We start from the raw sequence: 24,604 nt of genomic DNA, 5'->3' as shown, positions 1-24,604 counted from the left end.
CGTTCATAAGAAGACAGGGCTCCAAACGACCACGTGGCACTACCTAGAGGGAAGACCATCGAGCTGTGTATGGCTCTGGTGCATTGTACCACATCTGCAGCAGTTGGCACCACAGTGACACAACGAACTGTTACAAATCGGTTACTTGCAGGACAGCTCCAAACCAGACGCCCTAAAGCATGCATTCCACTCACCCCAAACCACAGCCATTTGCATCTTCAGAGGTGTTAAACAAAAGCTCATTTGACGGTAGGGTGGAGGTGAGTCATATTTTCTGTTAAAAGCTAGTTCAGACTCTGTGCCAGTGATGACCGTGTATTGGTTAGGAGGAGGCCAGTTGTGGGCCTCCAACCAAGCTATCTGCATGCTAGACACCCTGGATCTACACCTGGAGTTTATGATCTAGGGTGCGACTTCATTCGACAGCAAGAGCATTCTCGCGGTTGTCCCATGCACCCTGACTGCAAATCTGTACGTCAACCTGGTTATTCAACCTGTTGTGCTGCCATTCATGAAAGCATTCCGGGGGTGTTTTCCAGCAGAATAACACTTGCCCAGAGACCGCTGTTTTAACCCAACATGCTCTATAGACTGTTGACATGTTGTTTTGCCTGCTTGATCACCAGATTTGTTTCCGGTCGAGCACATACGGGATACATTGGACAACTCCAGCATCATCCATCATCAGGATTAGGTGACCCTGTATTGACTGACCACGAGCAAAAGGCTTGGAACCGTATCCCACAAACTGAGCCCGCTTGCATTCAACATTCTGGTGGTCACACTGATTATTAATGTAACAGCATTTACATTTGCAATGGTTTACCTGGCACTTAGATTGAAAAATGGTCTTGCAATGTTGCAGCATTTCACATCAGCTATGGTTTACCTCGCACTTACATTACACTGTGGTCTTGCTATGTTAATCATTTACATACATTAGCTATGCAAATGTATTACTGAAATTTTATTACTCTACGTTAATTTGTTTTTGGTGTTGCAGTTTTTTCTGTCTGTGTATTAGATGACTAAATGTCCAGAGAGAGATGAAGTTGCAGCTTTGATCATTTAGTAGTGTCGTCTAAATGGTGGAACTATTTTAACAACCACAGGCTGTCAGTTTTATTCCTTTAATGCACTGTGCACATGCATTACATTACTGACCAGTTTCAGCCTACGTCCATTTTCAAAGGTATGATATTGAAGATGTGTGTGTCACATTTAAAAAACTTGTTTTGTGTTAATGTTAAACAAGTTTTTAATGCCAATATCATGCATCTGAAAAAGGCCTTCGGCCAAAACTGACCAGTAATGTAATTTAAATCCATGGTGCATTAAAGGAATAAAACTGACAGCAAACGGTGGTTATAAGGGTTCCATCATTTAGACGATACACGGAGGTTGTGGACCCGTATATGAAGAAATTAATTTAGTAGTGTCATTTCCTAGTGTGTGAGGTTTTTATTAACTTGACACAAAAATGAACATTTGTTCAACATGACATTGTAGCTCAAAGACTGCTAATTATTTCTGGCAAAGAATAAAAATAACAATGAATGTCAGTAATAACATAGTAAAAGGCCTGAACAATAATTTACTGTTTCTTGCATTATTCAAAGAGTTTAGCTGAAAAAGAAAAGGGAACCAAATTTTGACCATTTTCAAACCAAAACTCTGCACACACAGAATAATTATTTCACACTACATAACCAGAACCAGGGTAACGTAAAACCAGAAAATAATGCTGTGTAGTGTGACAAACTTTATACTTGTGCATACAGCGTACCTGGTCATCGAGTAAATCAGCAGGGTGATTTCTGTCTGTACATTTTGTTTCAATATTGGAACAGTTGTTGAATTAATGACAATACTGAACTAGTGTTGAGTTTTAGAGCAATAAAATTAACAGGCATATAACTCTGTAATGCACGTAAAGTCCAAATTATGTATGCATCAGCAAACAATTTTTTACAGATAACACAGTAATTTATACGTAAAGTCCAAAGTGCGTATTGCACATTTATCAGCTACCCATACATATTCTGACATGTAAAAAACGGACTGAAACAGGTAATAAATTACTAATAATTCTTTAAAGGTTAAAAATTGCAATACAGAAATGAAATGCTAAGAAGGCAACATGATGCACCAGGCCATGTGTGGCAAAATTAGTGTCGCAAATCCAAACAAGTAGAGGGAATAATTTGAGAAGATGAAATTAGTACAATATTCCAAAGGAAATGCAGGAAATAAAGTATATAAGACTGCATGCAAAGTTAGGAAGAAACATAATGAATGGCATACAGGATAAACATGAGAAGCACAAATGTGGTAGGACACAATGAGACACTCACGATTTACAACAAATTAACACAGAGGACGCATTTAGAGTGCACATGTTAGCTGAATGGTTTATGCACATTTATAAAAATAATATGATGGAAAGTATTTTCATTTTCTTTTCTTTTCCTGTTAAGAGTTTACATGTCACTAACTAAATGCAATGAAGGACTTCTTGGTCAATTCCACTCATGAAATCTCTGGACTTCAACTGACAAGTAAACCTATCTCAGTGATATACTTCGATTTTGATAAAAAAAAAAAAAAAAAAAAAAAAAATCGTTCAAATGGCTCTGAGCACTATGGGATTTAACTTCTGAGATCATCAGTCCCCTAGAACGTAGAACTACTTAAACCTAACTAACCTAAGGACATCACACACATCCATGTCCGAGGCAGGATTCGAACCTGAGACCGTAGCGGCCGCGCAGTTCCTGACTGCAGCGCCTAGAACCGTCAGCTACCCCAGCCAGCCGATTTTGATCAGCTCTGAATATGTTGTAGTGTAGAGCAAAATAAGGTACACTATTTTTTTTTATATGTGCCCATATGACTCTTAAGAGGTGAAACACCACATTGGAGGGAAAAAAAAGTTTAATATTTTTGAGAGACTGCTGTTGAAATGGTAACAGATATACAAAAATTTCATATAAAAGTTTGATTGCTTTTAATGCTTGTTACAACAGTGCACACAGATTTGTCAAAAAAAGTCTTTTTTTTCCATATTGCCTTTCCCCACCTTCAGTATTTTGTTTTTCATCTCAACACTTGACTAACAGCAAAACGTGTAGGATTGTTAGTATCCAGTTCGATCATATACGATGAAGTGGTATTCCAAAGATACATTTGTCAGAAATAGGCTAGAAATATATCCATATCATTGTATGTACGCCCGATATGTATTGACTTCAATGCCAATTCTTAAGTTGGGTTATTTAATAAGTCTTTCCACATAAATATATTCTAAACGAGTGTGTGTTTCTGTCAACTATGGACATCGGATCAGTTGTGGACCCATTTGGGAAACTTTATAGCATTTATAGTTGACGCAGATTTGGTGCACAATAGAGAATATAAATCAACATGGAAAGATTCCAAATCAATGTTCCATCTCATATGACAGAACATAACTGTAGTAATAAAGACAAACTGTGCAGATAACAAGAACTACGGGAAACTCTCAGCTCCATAGGAAAGCACCTCCATGTTGTTACAGGCACTTGCCTCCCTTATTCACGAGCATGGAAATCATCCCACCATGTTAAGCTGTCAGTGGGAGAATGAAATGGCACAAAAAGAGGATGGAATAAAGTTAACTGTTCCTTCTATCACAATATGTCACAGTACATATTATTTCAACACAACAGCCACAAGATGAAAGAATTACAGGATTCACAAAAATTCACCTTACATTGCAAGAATTATCTCCCCTGAAATATTCTATTTACATGTTTTGAATTCTTGTGAGGCATTTTTAACAAAAAAATACAATACTTAAACTGTAAATAAAATGAGGCAAAATGACCAACATCATTGATAAGAACCAACTTACGTCACAACTCCAAGAGAGAACATAATTAAATGACCTCTTAAAAATCTTGTGAAAATAGAAGCTACAAAAGTGCATTACTTCTAATGACTTATGAAATAGAAAAGAAAACTTTGAGTAGAGTTGCTAAAAAAATTAATTTTGAGTGTAAATGAAAACACAGGCAAAAAGCTTTGTGCTTAATTCCCTGTTAATGAGGATAGGACAAGTATATTATCTGTCAGTTTTGAAGAAATCATCCTAGCATTTACTAAAGCTATTTAATGGAAAACAACGAAAAACTAAACCTGTAATTCGGATGGCCAGACAGTGATATGAAACTCGCTCCTTTCAAATCCTTTAATCTTCATAGGCAACAGAAGTAGCACGTCTTAACAAAAATTACCTTGCAATATTACAGTGGAGGTCAAACGTACCAGTCATCTGGCAGTGATGACTACTACGAGGGTATTCCCAAAAGTAAGGTCTCTTACTTTCTTTTATAAGTACATAGACCTATTTATTTCTACAACGGTTTAAATCAGTTTAATGCACTAACATTTAGCTATTTTTTGACATAATTGCCATTTCTGTCGACGCATTTCTGTAGACATTGTGGTAGTTTTTGTATGCCCATGTCATACAAGCTTGCCGCCATGCTGTTCAGAAAGTTATGAACGTCTTCTTTCACCTCATCGTCGGAGCTGAATCGCTGGGACCACAATTAACGCTGACAGGTACTGTGAGACACTGTAAAAAACTCAAACGGGCAATTCAGAACTGGAGAAGAGGAATGTTGAGCAAGGGCGTACACATTCTCCATGACAACGTCCGCCCACACATCGCTCGGCAAACCGTTGCTCTCCCACAACAGTTTCAGTGGAACATAATCACCCACCAACCCTACAGTCCTGACTTGGCACCCATTGACTATCACCTGTTCTCTAGGTTAAAAGAACATTTTTCCAGAAAGCGATTCAGCTCCAAAGAGGTAAAAGAAGAGGTTCATAACTTTCTGAACAGCATGGCGGTGAGCTGGTACGACATGGGCATACAATAACTGCCACAGCGTCTACAAAAATGCATCGACAGAAATGGTGATTATGTCAAAAAATAGCTAAATGTTCAAGCTGTAAACTGATGTAAACCATTGTAGAAATAAACAGATCTATGTACTTATAAAAAAAATAGGATACCTTACTTTCGGGATTACCCTTGTATATTCATACAAGTGCTTGGAGAACAGGCTATCTGCATCAAGCCAAGTGTACGCAACATTAGATTGCATCCAGTTAACCTATACTATGCAGATAAACAGATGCCCTACCAACTGTACTGTGTTACAACAAACTTCCTATCCATGGATAAATAAATGCAAACCAGCATATATATGCCATAAACACATTTTCTGTCAGAAAGATTCAATGGAGAAATAAGAGTGTGCATGAAAAGGGCATGATCGTGAGGTGTCTCAAGTTCTAGAATTATGTTAGAGAGATTTCACTAAAGTAATATCCACCCACATCTTTAATGTTACCAAAAAAAAAAGTCAGGAAAGTAATACGACCAATAATCAGTTTGGCCTGTTAAATTAACTGATATAGACTGTCAAAGACTAAAGAATACTTTCTGATACAACTGTCTGATACCTTTGTTAACTGAATAAACGTTCACTTTACAGCAGAGTGAGTACAAATTTGAAACTTCCTGGCAGATTAAAATTTTGTGCCAGACCAGGACTCGAACCTTTTTCGTGCATAACCTCTACCGACAGGGATATCCAAATGTGGATAGCTCAGCTGGTAGAGCGTTTGCCCCCAAAAGGCAAAGGTTCTGGGTTCAAGCCACAGTACAGCAGCCAGTTTTAATGAGCCAGAAAGGTTTGGCTTGGTTAACTACTGCAAAATGGAGCAGTGGCAGAATACTCCACCAAGAGACAATAGATCTCTCTTTCTCATCATCTTTTCAGGAGACATTGATCACAAGATGAAATGAAGACATTGCTTAAAGAGGTGCCAACAACACCATCATTACCCTTTGAAGCAATAGAAGATTTTCAAGAGAACTGAAGAAAGAAGTAGAAATATTAAGGTTCAATATCCCACCAATGATAAGGTAATTACACATCTTCAGTTTGGCAAAGTAAATAAGTGTATCTTTTCCAAAAGGAGTCAATATGGTAAATACTGTCACGCAATTATCTTAGGTGATTTAAGGATGCCAAAGAAAATCTGAATCTAGATTGCTGGTCATGTATTTGAACCTCAGTCCTGAGACACAATATATGATGTAGCATTCAAATGGGAGTGAGCAGATGCAGAGAATACCCGGTAAAAGGCATTTGCCAGAGCGGGTAGTAATAATAATGAAATTTGGTGAAGGAGATGTGATGGATTGGGGCTCTTTTTCCTACTTTGGGCTCTGACCTTTAGTTTTGATTTAAAAAAAAAAAATGCTAGATTGGCCTACCAGCAATAATTTCTCACCATACTTAGCGAAGTTTGGGAATACACTTAGTCTACAGTGTTTCAGAACTAGCCACAAAGGTTCTGTCAAAGATTAAATGCTGTAATAGTAAAAGGTCCTACACACTATTAACTACACATTGGCATCCTTGGAAGGAAAAGTAATGTATGTATGAACACAGTTGCTCACATATGGATATCTCCATGTTCAGCAAATAGAAAGCAAAATGAAGGTAACCTGTATGCCAGGAGACAGATCTCTCTCAATTAATAACCATATGCAGTGGCAGTCAGTCCTCAACAGATTTTCACATTCTAATCGGCAATTATTTACAACAGGAACATATTCAGTGTACTTACAACAGGTAAAATTTCAGAGTGAACCATGGAAATATTGCTGTATGTTATCGTTTAAGGACTCCAGTACAAGGCTGAAGTAATGCTTTTCTGGAGGGGAGACTTTCATCGACCTTTGAAAAGTTCTGTGTGTCCCCAAGAAACATCATGAAGACTAAGGAGCAAAAGTATGAGATCTCAGATCATTATCTGCATGAGAACAAGACAGCAAACTGTTTTTCATAACACAAAAATTTCTAACAACACAGAGAACGTTACTCAATCAACAGCTGATGAGATTTCAAATAATGTAACTGTCAGCAAGATACTCACATCTAAAACCTACCGAGCACAGAGGGGTGCTCCTAATTGATACCTCACTTTCAATAACCGACAAACTCTAAATGAATTCCAAATTGTTCTCTAAACGCAAATGCAACACGTGCCACATGGGCTGCTTCACATCCCTGGAACATTCTTGTCAGGCTTGAACTGTTGAATACCATGATTATGTTCTGTAATCAGAACCTGGTGAGATACTTTTTGTTCCATTTTCTGTACAGTCCCTTTAATTGTCCCTCAATTATTTGATTTCCAAGTTTGTCATCAATAAATAATGAATCTGTAATGTTCATTCAGGAATGAATAAACATCTCACCTGAGAATTTGCTTTTCCACACCTTTTACACATTACAATAATAGAAATTCTTCTACAAAACAGAAGGAGTTGTGAAGGGGAAATGATTCCAATTTATTTTCAAATTTTACTCTGCTGTTGGACATTTTATATCACTGAGTAAGTGAACAGAAATTTTGGTTACAGCATTGGGCACCCATAGTGCTAAAGACAACCTTACTGCGGTGTAATGAATGTAATTTTTTCTTCTGGTACTGTAATTATATGCATCATTGTTCCTTTCGAAAGCAGTGGATTATTTACAACACATTTCGTGAGGGAATAAGAATACTCACAAGCAGCAGTCAGAATGCCTAACTCATTAAACAGATGTCTACGTAATATTCTCACACCACGTTTTCGAGTAATGAAGATTTCCTTTCTTAAAGTGAGTTACCCCAGAACATTATTCCACATGAAAGTGCGTGAATATACATAAAATACGTCAACTTACTGGTTTGTCTTTCCTCAAGGTGTGCAATGATTCTAAATCCAAATGTGGCTGAACTAAGTTGTTTTAGGAGTTCCAAAATGTGTTTTTTCCAGTTTAAATTCTCACTGATATGGACACCTGTGGATTTTGAAGTTTCCACTCTATTTTCTCACCATGAAGGGTGCAGAACCTCCAGATATGCAGAACTGAATATATTGTGTCTTTTTATAATGTGCAGATGACTGAGACTTGGGTAACACCGTATACGATTTCCTCCAGTCAGCTAATGTCCCCCGACTACATTTGTTGACTTACTAAGTACAACTTTCTGCATTTTTTTGGTTTCATATGACATTATCCACTGGTTGGCTTTAGCATCTGTCCCATAAAACTACAGTTTATCTAGGAGAATACAGTGATTCCCACAGTCAAACACCTTTGAAAATATCTACCAGTGCTATTTGTTATTTAATGCTTATAAAATGTAGTTAGTAAACATGTAGATAGCATTTTCAGTAGAGCAAATAAGAAGCAGATTGCCTACACAGCAGACAGAACCAAACACAGCCCACTGTGTCAGCAATTGACAAACAGTTAGGACTCGACATCTGTTAGTAAAAGACACTTGTCCAAGTGTATCAGCTGCTGAGCACTACTCAAACATAGCAAGTGAACTGACACTTTGTTGTGGCATTAGCAGAAAGTTCACATGCAAAAATGAGAACTTTCACTGGAGGAACTCAGTTCCAAGATCAGTGTGTATATGCAGACGAGAAAAAACAAATCTGGATTCCTTAGATAAGAACATACTTTTTTGTGTTAAGCTGTAAAACTTATTAATCCTTTGAATGGTGAAGGTTTTATACACTGGTGTAGAATTTCCCAGCACTCCAGGAAATGAAACCCAGCAAAAAACAATGCATTTTGGAAAGATCTTTGATGTGCGGAAAATGTACACTGCACAGTTTTGCATTATGAAAGTATAAATATGAATTTCAGCTTCCAAAGCACTGAAATTCAGACTGCACTTTGTGATGCACTTTTGTCAGCCAATCATCATAGCTCACATCATGTGATCTCACCAGCCAATGACTGCAGATATTCAGAGCATAGGACATGTGACATTGTCAGCAAATAGCAACATCATTGTTAATTAGTGCAAATACACAAATAGGAAAAGTTAACAGTTTAAATTAATATATACTGGGTGAGTTACGTAAGACGGTAACACCCCCTTTATTCTAGGGGCGATTGCACGTATCGGCATGCAGTTTTCGGCAAACCATAGTGGACTATGGGGCACATACGTTGGTACATGCACAATAATCACAACATTTATATTGACCGAGATAATGAGGCAAGTACATGTTTTTCAAATGGGACGATATACTTTTTTGAACATCATTCGAACGCTCTGGAAAAAACGCGTATAGTGATGTAACGCATGTTGCTACTGTGATTCAAAATTTGCTTAAAAGAGGGTGGATGAGGATTTACCTACATAGCGTAGGCCGTGCATGCTGCACAGAGCATGGCGACTCGGCCTGCAGGTCACGCGTGCCGTGTTTACAGTCTGCAGCCACTTCCAACCACCTCGACCTTCAATTGTACAATATTTCCCAGCGTCTTGTAAGTGAAGTTTGAATCCAATAGCAACATGCGTTACATCACTATACGCGTCTTTTCCAGAGCGTTTGAATGATGGTAAAAAAAGTATAGCGTCCCATTTAAAAAACATGTACTTCCCTCATCATCTCGGTCAATATAAACTCTTTTAAGATACATCAAAAACAATTGTGTCAGTAAAATGGCTGGTCTTCTGGGCCTGAAATTTTTCTAAGTGGCTGGTCTCGCAAAATGTTAAGTTTTGAATGAGAGTCAAATGCTCTGTGATTTAAGAAAATCATCACATTTTCTCACATGTAATATAATTCACCTTGTGTAAAAGGAAATTTACTTTGAAGTAACATTCTCAAACCACCATTCACAATATTTTACCCCGACCTGTTAGAAATGTAAACAGTCATTACATCATGCTCCTCGAAAGCAGTTTATTGTTACTAAGTATTGCATAGTCTTCAACCTACAGCCATTGACAGATTTTGTGTCGGCAGACAATTGTGTGTGCACTGTGCTTTGTTGTTGTAAAGGCACATTTTCTTTGCAACTAAAGACTTATTTTGATGTTATTCTCTCATTTATGTTTTACTGCTGCAGTATTATTTGGGCTAAAGTAAAATTCTTTGTTAGAGTATCAGTTCTTACCAATCAAAATTCCAAATACTTGATTGAAAACTAAAACAATGAAAAATTCCCAGAATTCTAAAAATTTCGTTGTTTTTCCTGGCTGCAAAAATTTCCACATTTTCCCCAATTTCCCAGGGCGTATACACCTTGAAGATGTAAAACTCAAAACTAAAACAATGAAAATTTCCAGGAATTATAAAAAATTTCTGGGCTTTTCCCGTATTTATCCCAGATTTCCTGGGATGATCTCAAAGATGTAAAGTGTCAAGTAATACGTAACTTTCATCGGACTGCAGTATTGTTCAGCTGTGAGGGATAATGATATACATATCAGAAGACCCATTATGCACATGGACAACCACCACTTGCTAATATTATTTTTATCCACAAAATGCATACTACTAAGATGAGGTAATCGTAGCTTCATATGCCTTTGACACAAATGTGGTCTGCCACTGACATGTACCAACATTTGATATATTTTTTTAACTTCCTTGAAAATTACAAATATTAATCTGTGGCCTATGTCATGCTATTAGCAGAGGTACCCATGTGGAACAATGAAATCTGTACCCCACAGTGCCAACAGGGTTCTGGATTGTTGTTCTCCGGAGCTGAAATGGATGCAAACTGTTGAAGTGTGACCAGACACTGTCTTGCTCATTCTGTACATGATTATTACACACATAGCCTAGACAGGGTCTAACATCATCAACATCATCATGTGCCACATTCTTTTATATATCTGCACGTATACTCCTAAAGCCACCATATTGTGTGTGGCAGAGGGTAATTTGGACACCATTACCAATTATCTCACTCAACCACTCCATTCACAAATGGTAAGAAAGGAGCATGACTGTTTGTAAGTGTCCATATAAGCTAAATCATCCTCTTTAAGAATGACATGTACAGCTTTATTTGTTAGGAAATAATCAATACCGTCACTAAACTGATCTGATATTCTGTAAGTACGTATTTTTTTCCCCTATGCAAAAGAGCAAAATTGTATCAGAACACTTTCTGGAAGACGGGGAACATGGCATCGGCTTGGGCGCAGTTTCCTGTTGACCTCTGGACCTCATGGTGCAAGTTGACGTTTACAAGATTGCTGTTTGCAGCACCCATGCTGATTACTACACAGGTTTTTGGTCTCTATAAAGACCATAACATGCGTGCAAATTTTTCCATAATCCCATAATCCTCCAACAGATGACATTTGTCTGATGACCCTTCTTGAGTACAAGAAAAACCTACACTTCTTTGAAGCTGCTCGGAAACCTCCACTGTTACAATGAACAATTGCTGTTAATGGAGAGCAGGTTCTTTTCCATAATCCACATATAATCATGAAGGTATCTCATTATGTTCATCCTGTATGTGCAGGCGCACGCAGTACACAGCAAAAACTACAATGGGTATCACCAACCAGGCAGTCTCCATGCCAGCCACCTCCATGTTCGATCAGTCACCACATAGATGGCGCTCATAAATGGCAATCTGTCTATGCTTCCGCCACTATACCTCCAGAGCCTGCTCCATGCACATATAATTGTTTCAGCTGACACAGAGGGCACCGACACCAGGAACTACTTTCTGCATTGCCAACTATATCACAGATTGACATCATTATGCTTGTAGCTAATAAATGGGAACACACAATCATATGCGGCCAGTTCATCATCAGCAACAGTTCTGGATCACCAGTTCCAACCTACAGTTATCAGCTCTTTCAGACAGGGGTCATTTCCTGACTTGTTATAAAAGTCACTGAAATAAGACCAGTGCATAAAAAGGGAAAAACTACTGATGTACAAAATTATAGGCCTATTTCATTGACATCAGAACTTAGTAAAATGTTGGAAAGGCTATTTCTTGATCAAATGGAATCATTTTTCTCTAAGTACAATATATTAAAAAGTTCTCAGCACAGTTTCAGCAAGGGCAAGTCTACAATAACAGCCATAGCCACATTTATTCAAGCAGTATTGAATAAGCTTGCTGATGGAAACAAAGTTATTGGCACCTTTCTAGACCTATCTAAGGCTTTTGATACTGTAAATCACTGCATTCTTCTACATAAGTTAGAAACTTATGGGGTCAGAGGAGTGGCATTAGATTTGTTAAGATCGTACCTTGCTGACAGGAGACAATGTGTTAAGTTGTATCATACAACCGGGGACTTACACAAACAGTAAAATCATCTTATAAAATTCTTAACTGTGGAGTCCCTCAGGGAAGTATTATTGGGCCTTTTCTGTTCATTGTGTACATCAATGATATAATAATTCCAAAAAACGCAGACCTTGTGAATTATGCTGACGACACCTCCTTCATAAGCTGGGGCCCTACAAAACAGCTAGCAGTGCAAAATAATATGAATATATGACTAAAAATAAATTGGCATTAAATAAGGAAAAGACAATTCTAATGGAGTTTATGCTAAATTACAAATCAAGACAAGTGGATACTGAGCCAGAGTTATCAATTGAAACAATTGATAAACATAAATTCCTGGGTATTATAGTTGATGAACATCTTACATGGAAGGAGCACATCAGCTACATGTGTAAAAAAATCTCATGTAATACCTACCTGCTAAAACGACTTTCTAGCATAATAGCGTCACCAGTCTTAAAAAAAAAATGGCTCGGAGCACTATGGGACTTAACATCGATGGTCATCAGTCCCTAGAACTTAGAACTACTTAAACCTAACTAACCTAAGGACAGCACACAACACCCAGCCATCACGAGGCAGAGAAAATCCCTGACTCCGCCGGGAATCGAACCCGGGAACCCGGGCGTGGGAAGCGAGAACGCTACCGCACGACCACGAGATGCGGGCTCACCAGTCTTAAGACAAATCTATTTTGGTATTATACACTCCCACCTACAATACGGTATTGAGATTTGGGGCGGGGCACCAATGGTATATATGGATAGGGCCTTTAGAGCCCAGAAGAGAGCAATTAGGATAATAGCGAATATTAGCAAATGTCAATCTTGTAGAGAATACTTCATTAAGTATAATATACTAATAGTGTATTCATTATATGTTCTAAGGACTATACTGTTTGTAAAAGAAAATATGGAGCACAGTATAATAAATAGTGATATCCATAGTTATAACACAAGGAAGAAAGAGGATTACCACATAAAATTCAGAAATAAAAAAAGCAACCGATCATAATCCATTTTCTGCTGGAAGATTTTTTTACAACACACTGCCAAATACCATAAAAATGTTAAAAGGAAACATATTTAAAATAAAATTAAAGCAGCTGTTAATTGCTAAATGTTTGTACTCCATCAAGGATTTTTAATGTTGTATGTACTTTATTTCTACTACTAAACTATTATTATTGTTCATGTATGTACTGACTGACTATGTCCATGACTGCAAAAGTTATTATGGACAAATAAACCATTATTATTACTGGCCAACACAGGCCAACAGTTGCAGCCATTATACCCAGTCGTCATTCATAAGTGATCATCAGACGGTAAACATCTAGTGTCAAAATGTTATTCAAACTTGCATATGAACTAAATAACTTTTGTTACAGCAGTGAAGACTAAACTTTTACAGTTTAGATGGCTGTGTTTCACTGTGATAGATTAGATTTGTGTGTAGGACTTTACCTACAGAGCCACGTATCATTCATTACTTAAAACTGAGTATATCTGTGTATATTTTAATAAACACTTATTACTTGTTTCAATTTGTGTTGCCCATAATACTTGTGTAATAGATATATAAGCCCTCTGAGCAGTCCCATTGCTTGCATGTATGAAAGTTACCCTTGTGCAGCAACTCCTTTTCTGTACTAGGGGTTTCCTTCTTGGAAACATGTATATTGGGCACCAGACCTGTTTGGGTCAAGACAACAGGCTAGTAATCTTTCCTCTGTTGAGCAATTTTAGCTGAGTTCCTGTTCTGCAATCACATATCTTAATTTCTGTCATTGTGTCATTTTTGCAATGATGACAAAGATGAACCACAGGATGATCTTCCTCTGTAAAACAATTAGAGTAGACTGGAAACAGTATTTTGGCCTGCACTATGTCATCGTTGTCAGTATGATCAGTGAGTGGCTGTGTAGACGACTTTATCTATTTACTGACTTTACCTATAACCAAAACTTCTTATGAATTTTCATTACATCAGCAGACAAAATTTTAATTCCAAATCCATTGGATACATTTCACTTTGCCCTGCTCACAGTCATTGTGGCTTTGCAAAGATTTTGCTTATCAACAAGACTTTCCCTTCATTTAAATCTGTATGAAGCACACTCACTTTCATAGTATGATCTGAACACTGGTTGTTAACCACGGCAGCTGCTTCTCATTCTTCACAACCTATCTTGGTGCATACATGTCTAACACTTATTTACTATGCTCTTGAATTTTGTCCATTGGTACTCTAAAAATTTTCATCCTAATGAACTGTTTCTTGTTACACTTGGTAAGAATCAATATTTTACTACTTTTGTTAAATTTCTTTTATTGATTTTTATATGTTTATGAAACTCTATGATTTCAAGTTTATCTTACTTCATGTTGCTGAGTACAATTTGCCTTGACAGACAATGAAACACCCTCAACAAAGCATGTTAACTGTGTAACATTTACATGGCTGCCAACTATTATGGATTGCCTGTAATTGTTACGGATTGATCACCTTAATTACTCAGTTATGGGAAGTTACTAAAATTTATGGAAATAGACATTTTACAATTTGATTTTTTTTAAAAAAGGTAATGTTTACATTTTGCTTATCATATGTCACTGAAACATTTTATAGATTGTAATAATTTCCTCCCAAGTACTCAGTAAAGCTGTCTATGAATAATTTCATCACCATGTCTTACCAAAAGCATGTTTACACAGAGTTTGAAACATGTTCGCGTCTAGTACTACCACTCTTTGCAACATGTTGTCAGCATCTTGGCAACACAAAACAAGTGTTCCACAGCTGTGTCGATATAAACCAAAGGAACACTGTTCCTGGCCTGCTACCACTAAATGCCACTACACAGCACCAGTGTTTGTTTTTGCTCTGTCTGTAGTGTTGTGTGTTGTCTTTACATGTGTTCTTTTATGAAATGGAGGGGATAAGCAGCAAATTTAACAACATGAAGCAGAGAAGTGCCTCTGTGATGCTTGAAGTTATAGTTATAAAAATATTAAACAGAAGCACGACTCCCAACAAAAAAATATTTTGTTGCTTCGCTCCAGCAACAGAGGTGCAGATAAAGAAAAATTAAGGTCTTCATTTCTCAATACCACAGCAAGAACAGCATTCGTTAACTCAACAACTCAACATCACAGCACAACAGTATTCGTTATCTGACTTTGGAAAAATTTATCATCAGCAAATTATGTGAGTTGCTGCCATACGAAAAGGTGGTGGGATGAGTGGGGGGAGGGGAAGGGGGGGGGAGGGGGAGGAGGAGGAGGAGGAGGAGGAGGAGGAAGAGGGAGGGTGAGGGGGAGAGGTTTACAACACTTTCTATGAGTCAGAAATAAATGTATGCAAATGGCAGCAGTCAGTAATAAACAACATGGATGTGCCCAAGTGATCACCAACTGCAGATTACCCCATCAAATTCCCAGAAAGAGTGAGTGACATTGAGGCTGAAGAAGTTTTCTTCACTGAAAATGATAATTTGGATTAATTTTAATATGATACAATTAAATATATATTGTTTAAAGACCTAAATCTGGCTCCTATGTTTTAAAATCTTTCGGAAGGGTGGGGGGGAGATATGGTCCTTGACCCCCCCACCCTTCTAAGTATCTGCAATGTGATCACTGACAGCCTCTTCTCAAGGTTGGTAGCTATGCATTTACAATCATATTCTGTATAACATGCCCCCAAAAACTACATCACCTACAGCATAAACAACGATAACTTTCGGCACCAGTTACTTGGAAATAAGGAGGGATGATTATGGTATAATGCCGTTGATGATAAAGCCATAAACGGAGGAGAACATGCTCGAATTTGTAAGGTACAGGGCACGAAATCAACCACAGTTGCCTTAAGCAATTCAGGAAAACAATGGAAAACCTAAATAAGGATGGCAATTTGAACTGCCGTCCTCCCAAATGTGACTTTATACTTATTAACCATTGTGAATACCGAAAGTCACTACCATATACTTCCACACACATCACTTTATTTAATAAAAATAGGAATACATGTTACCCTTTTGCATGGTCTAATCTGTTCTTTTTTTTTTTTCATGTTTGAACATCTGAACAGTGAATATGTGACAAAGAGAAGGAGAAGCAGCCTAGAAACATATAAATCTACAGTACTACAAAAGTATTCTGAATTTGTATACAAACCTTTAGCAAGTATTTCTGCCTATTAAAAACAAATATGTACAAAAGGAGAACTTGGTTGCTCCAACGAAACTCTGAAAGCTATGTCTCCATGAAACTGCTGTTATTTACAAACAATGATGAGTGAGAATAGGATTCTCAGACATGAAGTGAGCATCTCAATTTGTGACAATAAATTCGCTAAATTATCAACTGACAGATCTGTAATGAAACTACAACATAAAGTACACACATGAAATGCAATAAATGACAAGATTAACATTCTTTACATACACATAATTAATTTGGTACTTCTAAAATGAAACACAAATATTCAATCACGATGGACAAACCACATATAATTGCCTAGCTACCTACAATTACGTGCATCAAACAAAAGCAAAAGTTAACTCAGAATTATCATAACAAACATTGTCCTTAGGTGAAGAGATGATAGCAATAACATTGCACACACAAAATCACATTGCTATTGAGTAAAAAAAAAAAAAATGTAATTGGCGAATTTGCCTAGCAACTTGATTAGTTTGTGCTCTTACTTGCAGCCATGGATCAGGTAGTGGAGTGGTGCTTCCTTTCAAGCCCCCCGGCCCTCCTTTCTGCTTCATTTGTACCAGGTTATTGAGCCACTGCGCAGGGTTCTGGCGGCTGAACTGATTCATCTTCAGTGGGTGTTTCTGTGGACCAAGCAAGATGCACAAGCCCAATCAAGTTGCCAAACAGTAAATTGTCACGCTCTACACACTGCACCTGTGACAATACTTAAAGACACTGCAGAACAGATAAAGCGTACACAAAAATGCCTGAATGCAAACAAACATGCAAGAGGAATAACACAATAAACAAACACACACAAAGTCACAGTTCAGTTGAGAACAAAAGAAGAACTGTAACACATCGACAAATAAGTACAAACCAAGCAAACAGGATCCCGCATGCTCCAACAAAATTTCAGTTTCGTGACACTATTTACGTTATAATAACATAAATTACCGCCACTTTTGAAAATGATGTGCTACAATTAACTTCAAAACAAAATTTTAGCAATAAGATGGAACACAAACAGTGAAAGCAAAGTTAAAATGACAACAATGTAATTTTCCACAGACATACATTTTCATTCTCTTCAGCAAACAGACAAATATTTGAATAAACAGAATAAAAGGCAGTACTCACAGTATGTCATGATTGGTAATCTACAGGCATTACTGTGAGTTAGTCAACTGAGAACCTCAACAAACTATGTCGTAGCCTCAGCATATTTAATCCTGTCAACAACCGCTACATTTCTCAGCAATCTATGTAGCGTTCAAAGTGAGTGATTTAACTAGAAAGTGATCTGCACTTCACAAACTTAGAAAAAATTATTTTTAGACATCTGAAAAACCAATTCAAACACATAAATGTATCTTAAAAAATTATATCCGCAACAGCTCATATTTAATACAACCACAAGAACTGAGAATTGCTCAGATGTGATTATGTGAATATTGTCGTATATTCAGTATTTCGTGGACCTACATTTCAATTATATCTAGTTGAGTCACACTAGGGTATCAGTCTTTGACTCTTCTTGAGAAAGACAAAGGCGCACAGCAGAAATGTCGGTCCCCAAAGTGCTGAATAACTGGCAATAGTACAAAAAACTTATCAAACCAAGACTGGTGGAATAAACTTCAAGAGTCACTATTTAATGTTATTGCTCTAATTTTTCTGTAATCATCCATAAAGCAATTTAACTAACAAACTTAACAGTATTGTGCAAACATTTAGGCAAGAGCTGTGTTGTTTAAACACTGGAGCATCAATTTTTAAAGGTGGAGTGTAAGCTGAACTGAAGTATCTGGCAGATTAAAAGCTCTATGTTAGATCTGATTCAAACATGTATCTTCTAATTTCACAGACAATTCTATTAGTAACTTATCTATCCACGTTCCACTCATTTTATACCCCATTTACTTCTGTTGTCATTAATTATTTTTCTGCGTAAATAGCACAACTTGTATAGCAAAATCTGTATATGAGTTTCAGTGTCTCACTTCCTAACCTAATCCCCTAAGCTTCAGCCAACTGAATTTGACTAAATTCAGTTATCCTTCACTTTATTTTCTAGAATGTATCCCTTTGTATGGAGTCCACTGTTTTAATGATTGGTAAATTTTTATTATTTAACTTTGTGTCAAAATGCCCTCCTTTTCACAGCACAGCTGGGTAACCTAAAGCCCATCTCACACAGAATAATGTTCACTGTAAGTTTGCTAGCTGCCACGCATGACTGTCGGCTGGCAGGTGACAGTGATGGCTACTTCACATGCTGAACCTCTCATGCAGTGTATGACAGCACCGAAGCTAGCTAGCTGGCTCGATTCCATGAATGGTAAGGCGCACAAGCTTGCCAAACTGCAACCTTCTGAAACAATTGTAAAGAAACTATTGAGTTAAAAAAAAAAGGTAAGTTGATTCTTCCTCATATCACAGCTTAATTCATCCGCTTCATGACAAACTGCCTGCTGTTTCATTAATGGTAATATTTATTGTGATATTCCAGGATTATGTAAACTACTGCAAGACTTTAGGAAAGTTTGCAATAAAAAATAGAGGTCACTATGAATTTGCATTTGGTGCATGTTATGTCAAATGTTGCTGCATATGAAATGCAGCTAATATACTGAATTATTCTTTTAACTTGGAGCACACTGCTACCTATCACCATTCTCGAGAAAATGGACTGTATGTAAAATGCATCATCCCGAAGTCGGGATCCAGTGAATGAGCCAGAATGAAATATTCACAAAATTCCTCATATCTCGTAAATGGTTTCAGATATTGAATCATTGCAAATGAGAGCACACAAAGAGGAGATTATTTTGCCATATGATTAATATGCAAGACTTCCATACCTATCATGATATTCAAGCAACTACAATTTTTTTTTAAATGAAATAATGTAATAATCAAGTGCCATCAATAGTTGGTGAAACGAGAATTGCTGTGGGTTTGAAATAATATATATGAAGAAATTACAGATTATTTTTATACTGAGGATGGGCATTTTCATAAACAGTTTACTTGTCTTTCCATCTGGCCAAAGAATTTTATTTCTGTATCTCAGTGATCTGAGACATGTGGAAACATTTCAATTTGCAAAATCCTATAAGCTACTCATCATGGTGTAAACAGATTACCAATATCTCTGAGGATCTAGAAGATGTTTGTAGTGAAAAAGTACAATCCTTCATTCTGTACACGAACAGGAAACAAGAAATGACCCACTATGTGGTGTTAATCATTTTTGTATTTTTTAGATTACTGAGATATAGAAATAAAATCCGTTGGCCAGTTTCACTCCATATCATTTGTCTTTAAAAATACAATGGGACCTAGGATCCCAACGAAATTACAACAGAAAGTTATCATTACCTTCAGTTTTCTGCAGAGAAACGTTGTCAGTGACAAGTTTTCAGTAATACTCAAGTCCCCTTGTTGCCACATTAAAATCATTTCTTTTGGCAAAATAAAGCAGAGTTTATATTCATCTCACTGACATTCTACAGCAGTTGAAATTGTGACAGATCATGAAAGAGCAACTGATGGAAAGACTAATCAAGAGTTTATGAAAAGGCCCGTTCTCGGTACAAAAACAAACAGCAATCTCATTCATCAGCTCTGATGGCACTTAAATATTACAAATTTCAAATTTGTGTGAAGTCTTATGGGACTTAACTGATCAGGTCATCAGTCCCTAAGCTTACAGACTACTTAACCTAAATTATCCTAAGGAGAAACACACACCCATGCCCTAGGGAGGACTCGAACCTCCGCCAGGACCAGCCGAACAGTCCATGACTGCAGCGCCTGGACCACTCGGCTAATCCCACACGGCTAAATATTGCATTATTTCATTGAATAAAATCTACAATCGCTTGAATATCATGCTAGATATGGAAGTTCTTCATGTTAATCTGTTGTGGTATAATCTCCTCTTTGCACACTATCATTTGTGAAAATCTTGTTTCAATATCTGAAACCATTTACAAGATACAATAAATTTTGTGAATATTTCATTCTGGCTTTTATTTGCTGGTGCGTGAATTCAAGACGAAGAACCTTTACGTGCGAACCTTTTTCTCAAGAATGGTGATGCATATCAATGTCCTTTCATGTTTAAAGAATAATTCAGTATGTTAGCTATATTTCATATGCAGCACCATATGGCCTACCATGTACCAAACACAAATTCACAGCAACCTCTATTTTTCACTGGAAACTTTCCAAAATTCTTGCACTAGTTTACTTAATCCTGAAATATCATGATAAATATGACCATTAACAAAGTGATAGGCAGTTTGTCATGAAGCTATAAAATGGGCGACAATCAAAATTTTTTACTGACTAGTTTCTTTATAGTCATTTCATAAACATCAGAGATCAGCCAGCAGGTGGGTGACATTCTGTTTGGTACTGAAGGTTAACTGGCGCTGTCTGAGAGTTCCTCCTCTGAGGGCCGTGACGTCAAACACCAAACAGGACTTCTGATAGGCCAATGCAAGCAGCATTCAGGGAGCCTTACTATGCCCCACAAGGAAAGTAGCACTGGATCTACCACAGAAAAAATGCACAGCTCCCTGCAGAGCAGCCAGCGAGCAGACAATGAAGCCCACAAGGGAGCCATCATGCGAGCTGGCAAGTAAGCTTGCAGCGACTCTTACTCTGTGTGAGATAGGATTAAGGGAGAGCAGCATTGTGCACCATCTGTCTATGAATTTTGTAAACTTTTTTCTGTGTGTAATAATATTTCAACTGTTTGCATATAGCATTTTCTGAGGTGGGGACTGGAGACCAGCTCAGCATTTCCCTAAATGAGTGTGTAAAACTATCTAAAAATCACAATCAGGCTGACTGGTTTACTATAGCAATGGGTATTAACCCATCAAGTAGATTTGATCCAGGTCTCAGTCGCCTCATTTGACTTGCAGGCAAATGTGCTGCATGTCACGCTATACAAGCAGGTAAAAAAATCAGTCTTCTTGTTTTACTTTTATTTATGCTCATCTTAAAGCTTAATTTCAAGACATTATCCATTCTATTCAACAGATCTTCCAACTCCTTTGGCACCTCAGATAAAACCATAACAATGGCAAACACTACAGAGATTTTATTTCTTCTCCCTGAACTATAATTTTCATTCCAAATTCCTCCTATTTCCAAAGAGAGTATTCAGTCAATGTCAACAAGCATGGTTTCCAAATAGAGTATTCATGTCAATGTTTACAAACTTTTTTCCCCTTAATCTAAAAATGTAAATGTGGATTTTTTCCTTCAATCTATCTTCGAAGATAAACTGCAAATTCATTTTTTGCCTTGCATGTTCCAGCATTTACCAAGTGAGATGGCACAGCGATAATACACTGGGCTTGTATTTCAGAAGATTGCAGTAAATGTCCCCATCTGGCCATCTAAATTTGGGTTTTCCATTAATTACCTGATTTGCTTAAAGTGAATGCTAGGATAATTCTTTTGTAGGCAGGCCCAAATTTCTTCCCCAATAAGAGCTTGTCCTCGGTCTCTAATGACCTCCTTAATATAACTTCTTGCTCCTACATTTCTGAGAAACCAAACTGATCTTTATGCGGATAGACTTCTTCCTGTTGTTCCATTCTTCTGTAGATAATGATTCTGAGATACACTATCAGCATCTGCCTTCTTTGGTATTGGGGTTATTACATTCATCTGAAATCTGAGGGTATTCTACCTGCCTCCTATCTACCAGGTAGAACAGTTTTGCACAGTTGATTCAAGGATCTTAATAATTCTAAGGGAATGTTTACTATTTTAGGTGCCCTGTTTTGATTTGTGACTTTCAGAGCCCTGTCATTTTTTTCTTACAGTATCACATCAATGCCCATTACCTTTTAATAATATATTTCAGTACCTTTCCTTTTTTATAGTTGTTCTATATATTTCATTCATCTTTCAGCCTTTGAAGAAAACTGGCCGTGAACTTTTCAGATGGACCCTCACAGAATTTGCCTAAAGAGGTTGAGAGAAACTGCAGAAAACATAAATCTCGATGGATGGATGGGGACTTGAACTGTTGCCTTCCCAAATGCAAAAATCCAGTGTCTTAAGCATTGTGACTGCATCCATTAAGCCAAATCCCCACCCACAGCATAATTAGAAATCCATATAGCATATATGGTTAAAGTCTCAGTCAACCACACTGAAGATGTTTTCTGTGGTGTCAGGTTATGCAAAATGCTTATGTAAGTGCATACCCACATCCTACTTCATAAATACATTTTCAGTCAATGGAGAGAACTGAGTGAATTTGGAGCGGGCAAGGCTATTGGGTCCTCAAAGCCATTGGCATTTCAGCAGAGATATGAGTCACAGCTGATCACGTCTACTGTTAGCATTGTTATTGTGCACATTAATTATCACATAAACAATGTGCTTTTTACAGGTTGTATGACAATGGCAACAACCAGCCACACATATTGGAAGAACTTTATTTAAACTATGACTGGTTTCTAGCATTTATGATTCATTTTCAAATGCATTAGAATCAGTTTTTGTGTACACGCAGATGGTGTACACCCAGTGTGAATAATCAAAACTGAATGTAAACCTTTTGAATATGATGTGAAAACGATCAAAATCAGTCATAGATTAGATACATAATTATGTTACACCCATTTTGACCAAGTACAGCCTTTCTAATAAAGCCTAAGTTGCAGTACATTCCAGAATTTCTCCACCTACTATGGATATAATATTATTGCTGTAAAAATCTTGAATGCTTGGTGCTCCCTAGCTTTCAAATATTTATTAAAGGAAATTGTCTATACATCATGAGCTCCATTTGAAATGTTTTATTTGTCAATACTGTTTTCGGATTTATAACCCACCATCAGTGGCAGCTAATAGAGGAACAAACAACTGTATGTACAGCAATGTCTACAAAATGATAACTGCATGTACAATGCCAGAAATGTAAGTCTACTTACATTATGTATCTCTATAGCAATGACATGCATATCTGTTATCAAGAATTGTCATGGAAAACCCAAAAACTGGTTTTGGCAAATAGAACAGTTCTAGAGCAGCTTATGATTTATAGAAAATTTCCTTTAATAATTATTGCTGTACTTTGAGGATACTCTTTAATTTCAAATGAATTCTTACAGACTGTTCCAATACAAAACAATACCTTTTATCTTTAATAAATTCACATGATTCACATTCAAATTTATGCAACATTCTTTGAGTCCCCCCCACCCTGGAGCCTCCACCCTCTGCTCTGCTAGTAAGCGGTTTCTTCCCTTTATGTCTTCCTTGATTATATAACATGGAAAGGAGGTTCTCATACTTAGTGAAGGAAATTATTATGATGCTGCAGTCACATGCAATGCAAGTATTATTGCCCATATGTAAAAAAGAACTTGCACTTGAGGCACAACATTTCTGACCGAACGGAACAGCATCTGGTGTCAAATTAGTCTCAGCCATAAATAGAGCTGTCTTCATATATCAATAGAATGCAATTGCAGTAATGTAATACAACCTAGAAAACATGGAAAGGGGGAAATCTGGAGTTTTAGTGCATTTCACAAATTCAAAATCAAAAATCATTAGTACAAAATACATTTTAAGGAAAGAAGTGGGAGTTATTTAGGCGGTTCTCAGTACACATCACAAAATCTATAACAACAGGCTGTTTATCTTATTTACATTAGAAGAGTACTACCTGTTACTTGCTTACAATCCATGCAGGTGCACCTAAGATAAAAACTAATCACTCATCAGAAACATGAGTTTTCACACACCCAATATCTGAAGTTTAAACAGTGCCATTTCACACACAGATTGAATTAAAAAATCATATTTAGCTATTCTGCATCAACTACACTTCAGTAAACACAATACTGAACTTTATGGTAAACTACATACCTCTAAGTACTTCTTGGTTCCTGGCTGTGCACAATGAAAGGCAATGATGGATGGGTATTGACCTTGCAGAACAGCATCAGCAGATTTGTTGGCCAAGTTGGTGGAAAATACAAATATTTGGCTTTGCTGTTGCATATACTGTGCCTCCATACTGCCTGGCTGTTTGTTAATTACATTACTGGGCAGAGGTTGGACTCCATTTGGAGGTGGTCCAGTAGTTGTGGTGAGCCCCATGCTCATGGGTAACCCAGGTTCACAGTGATCTAGCATACGAAC

General features: G+C 37.2%; 1 protein-coding gene across 1 annotated transcript in view; it reads right to left on the bottom strand.

Annotated features, from left to right (window-relative positions):
• The window catches only part of LOC126248588 (protein BCL9 homolog), a 92,105-nt gene that overhangs the window by 46,855 nt on the left and 20,646 nt on the right, over nt 1-24,604 (bottom strand). Inside the window, exons 4-5 of the mRNA XM_049949700.1 lie at nt 24,329-24,591; nt 16,918-17,055 (exon numbers count right to left, since the gene is read on the bottom strand). Coding sequence (XP_049805657.1) covers nt 16,918-17,055; nt 24,329-24,591 — 401 coding nt within the window. The remainder of the gene's footprint in view (nt 1-16,917; nt 17,056-24,328; nt 24,592-24,604) is intronic.

The sequence above is a fragment of the Schistocerca nitens genome, chromosome 3 (genome assembly GCF_023898315.1).
Source record: "Schistocerca nitens isolate TAMUIC-IGC-003100 chromosome 3, iqSchNite1.1, whole genome shotgun sequence".
NCBI lineage: Eukaryota > Metazoa > Arthropoda > Insecta > Orthoptera > Acrididae > Schistocerca > Schistocerca nitens.
This window is presented reverse-complemented; position numbering and strand designations above follow the sequence as displayed.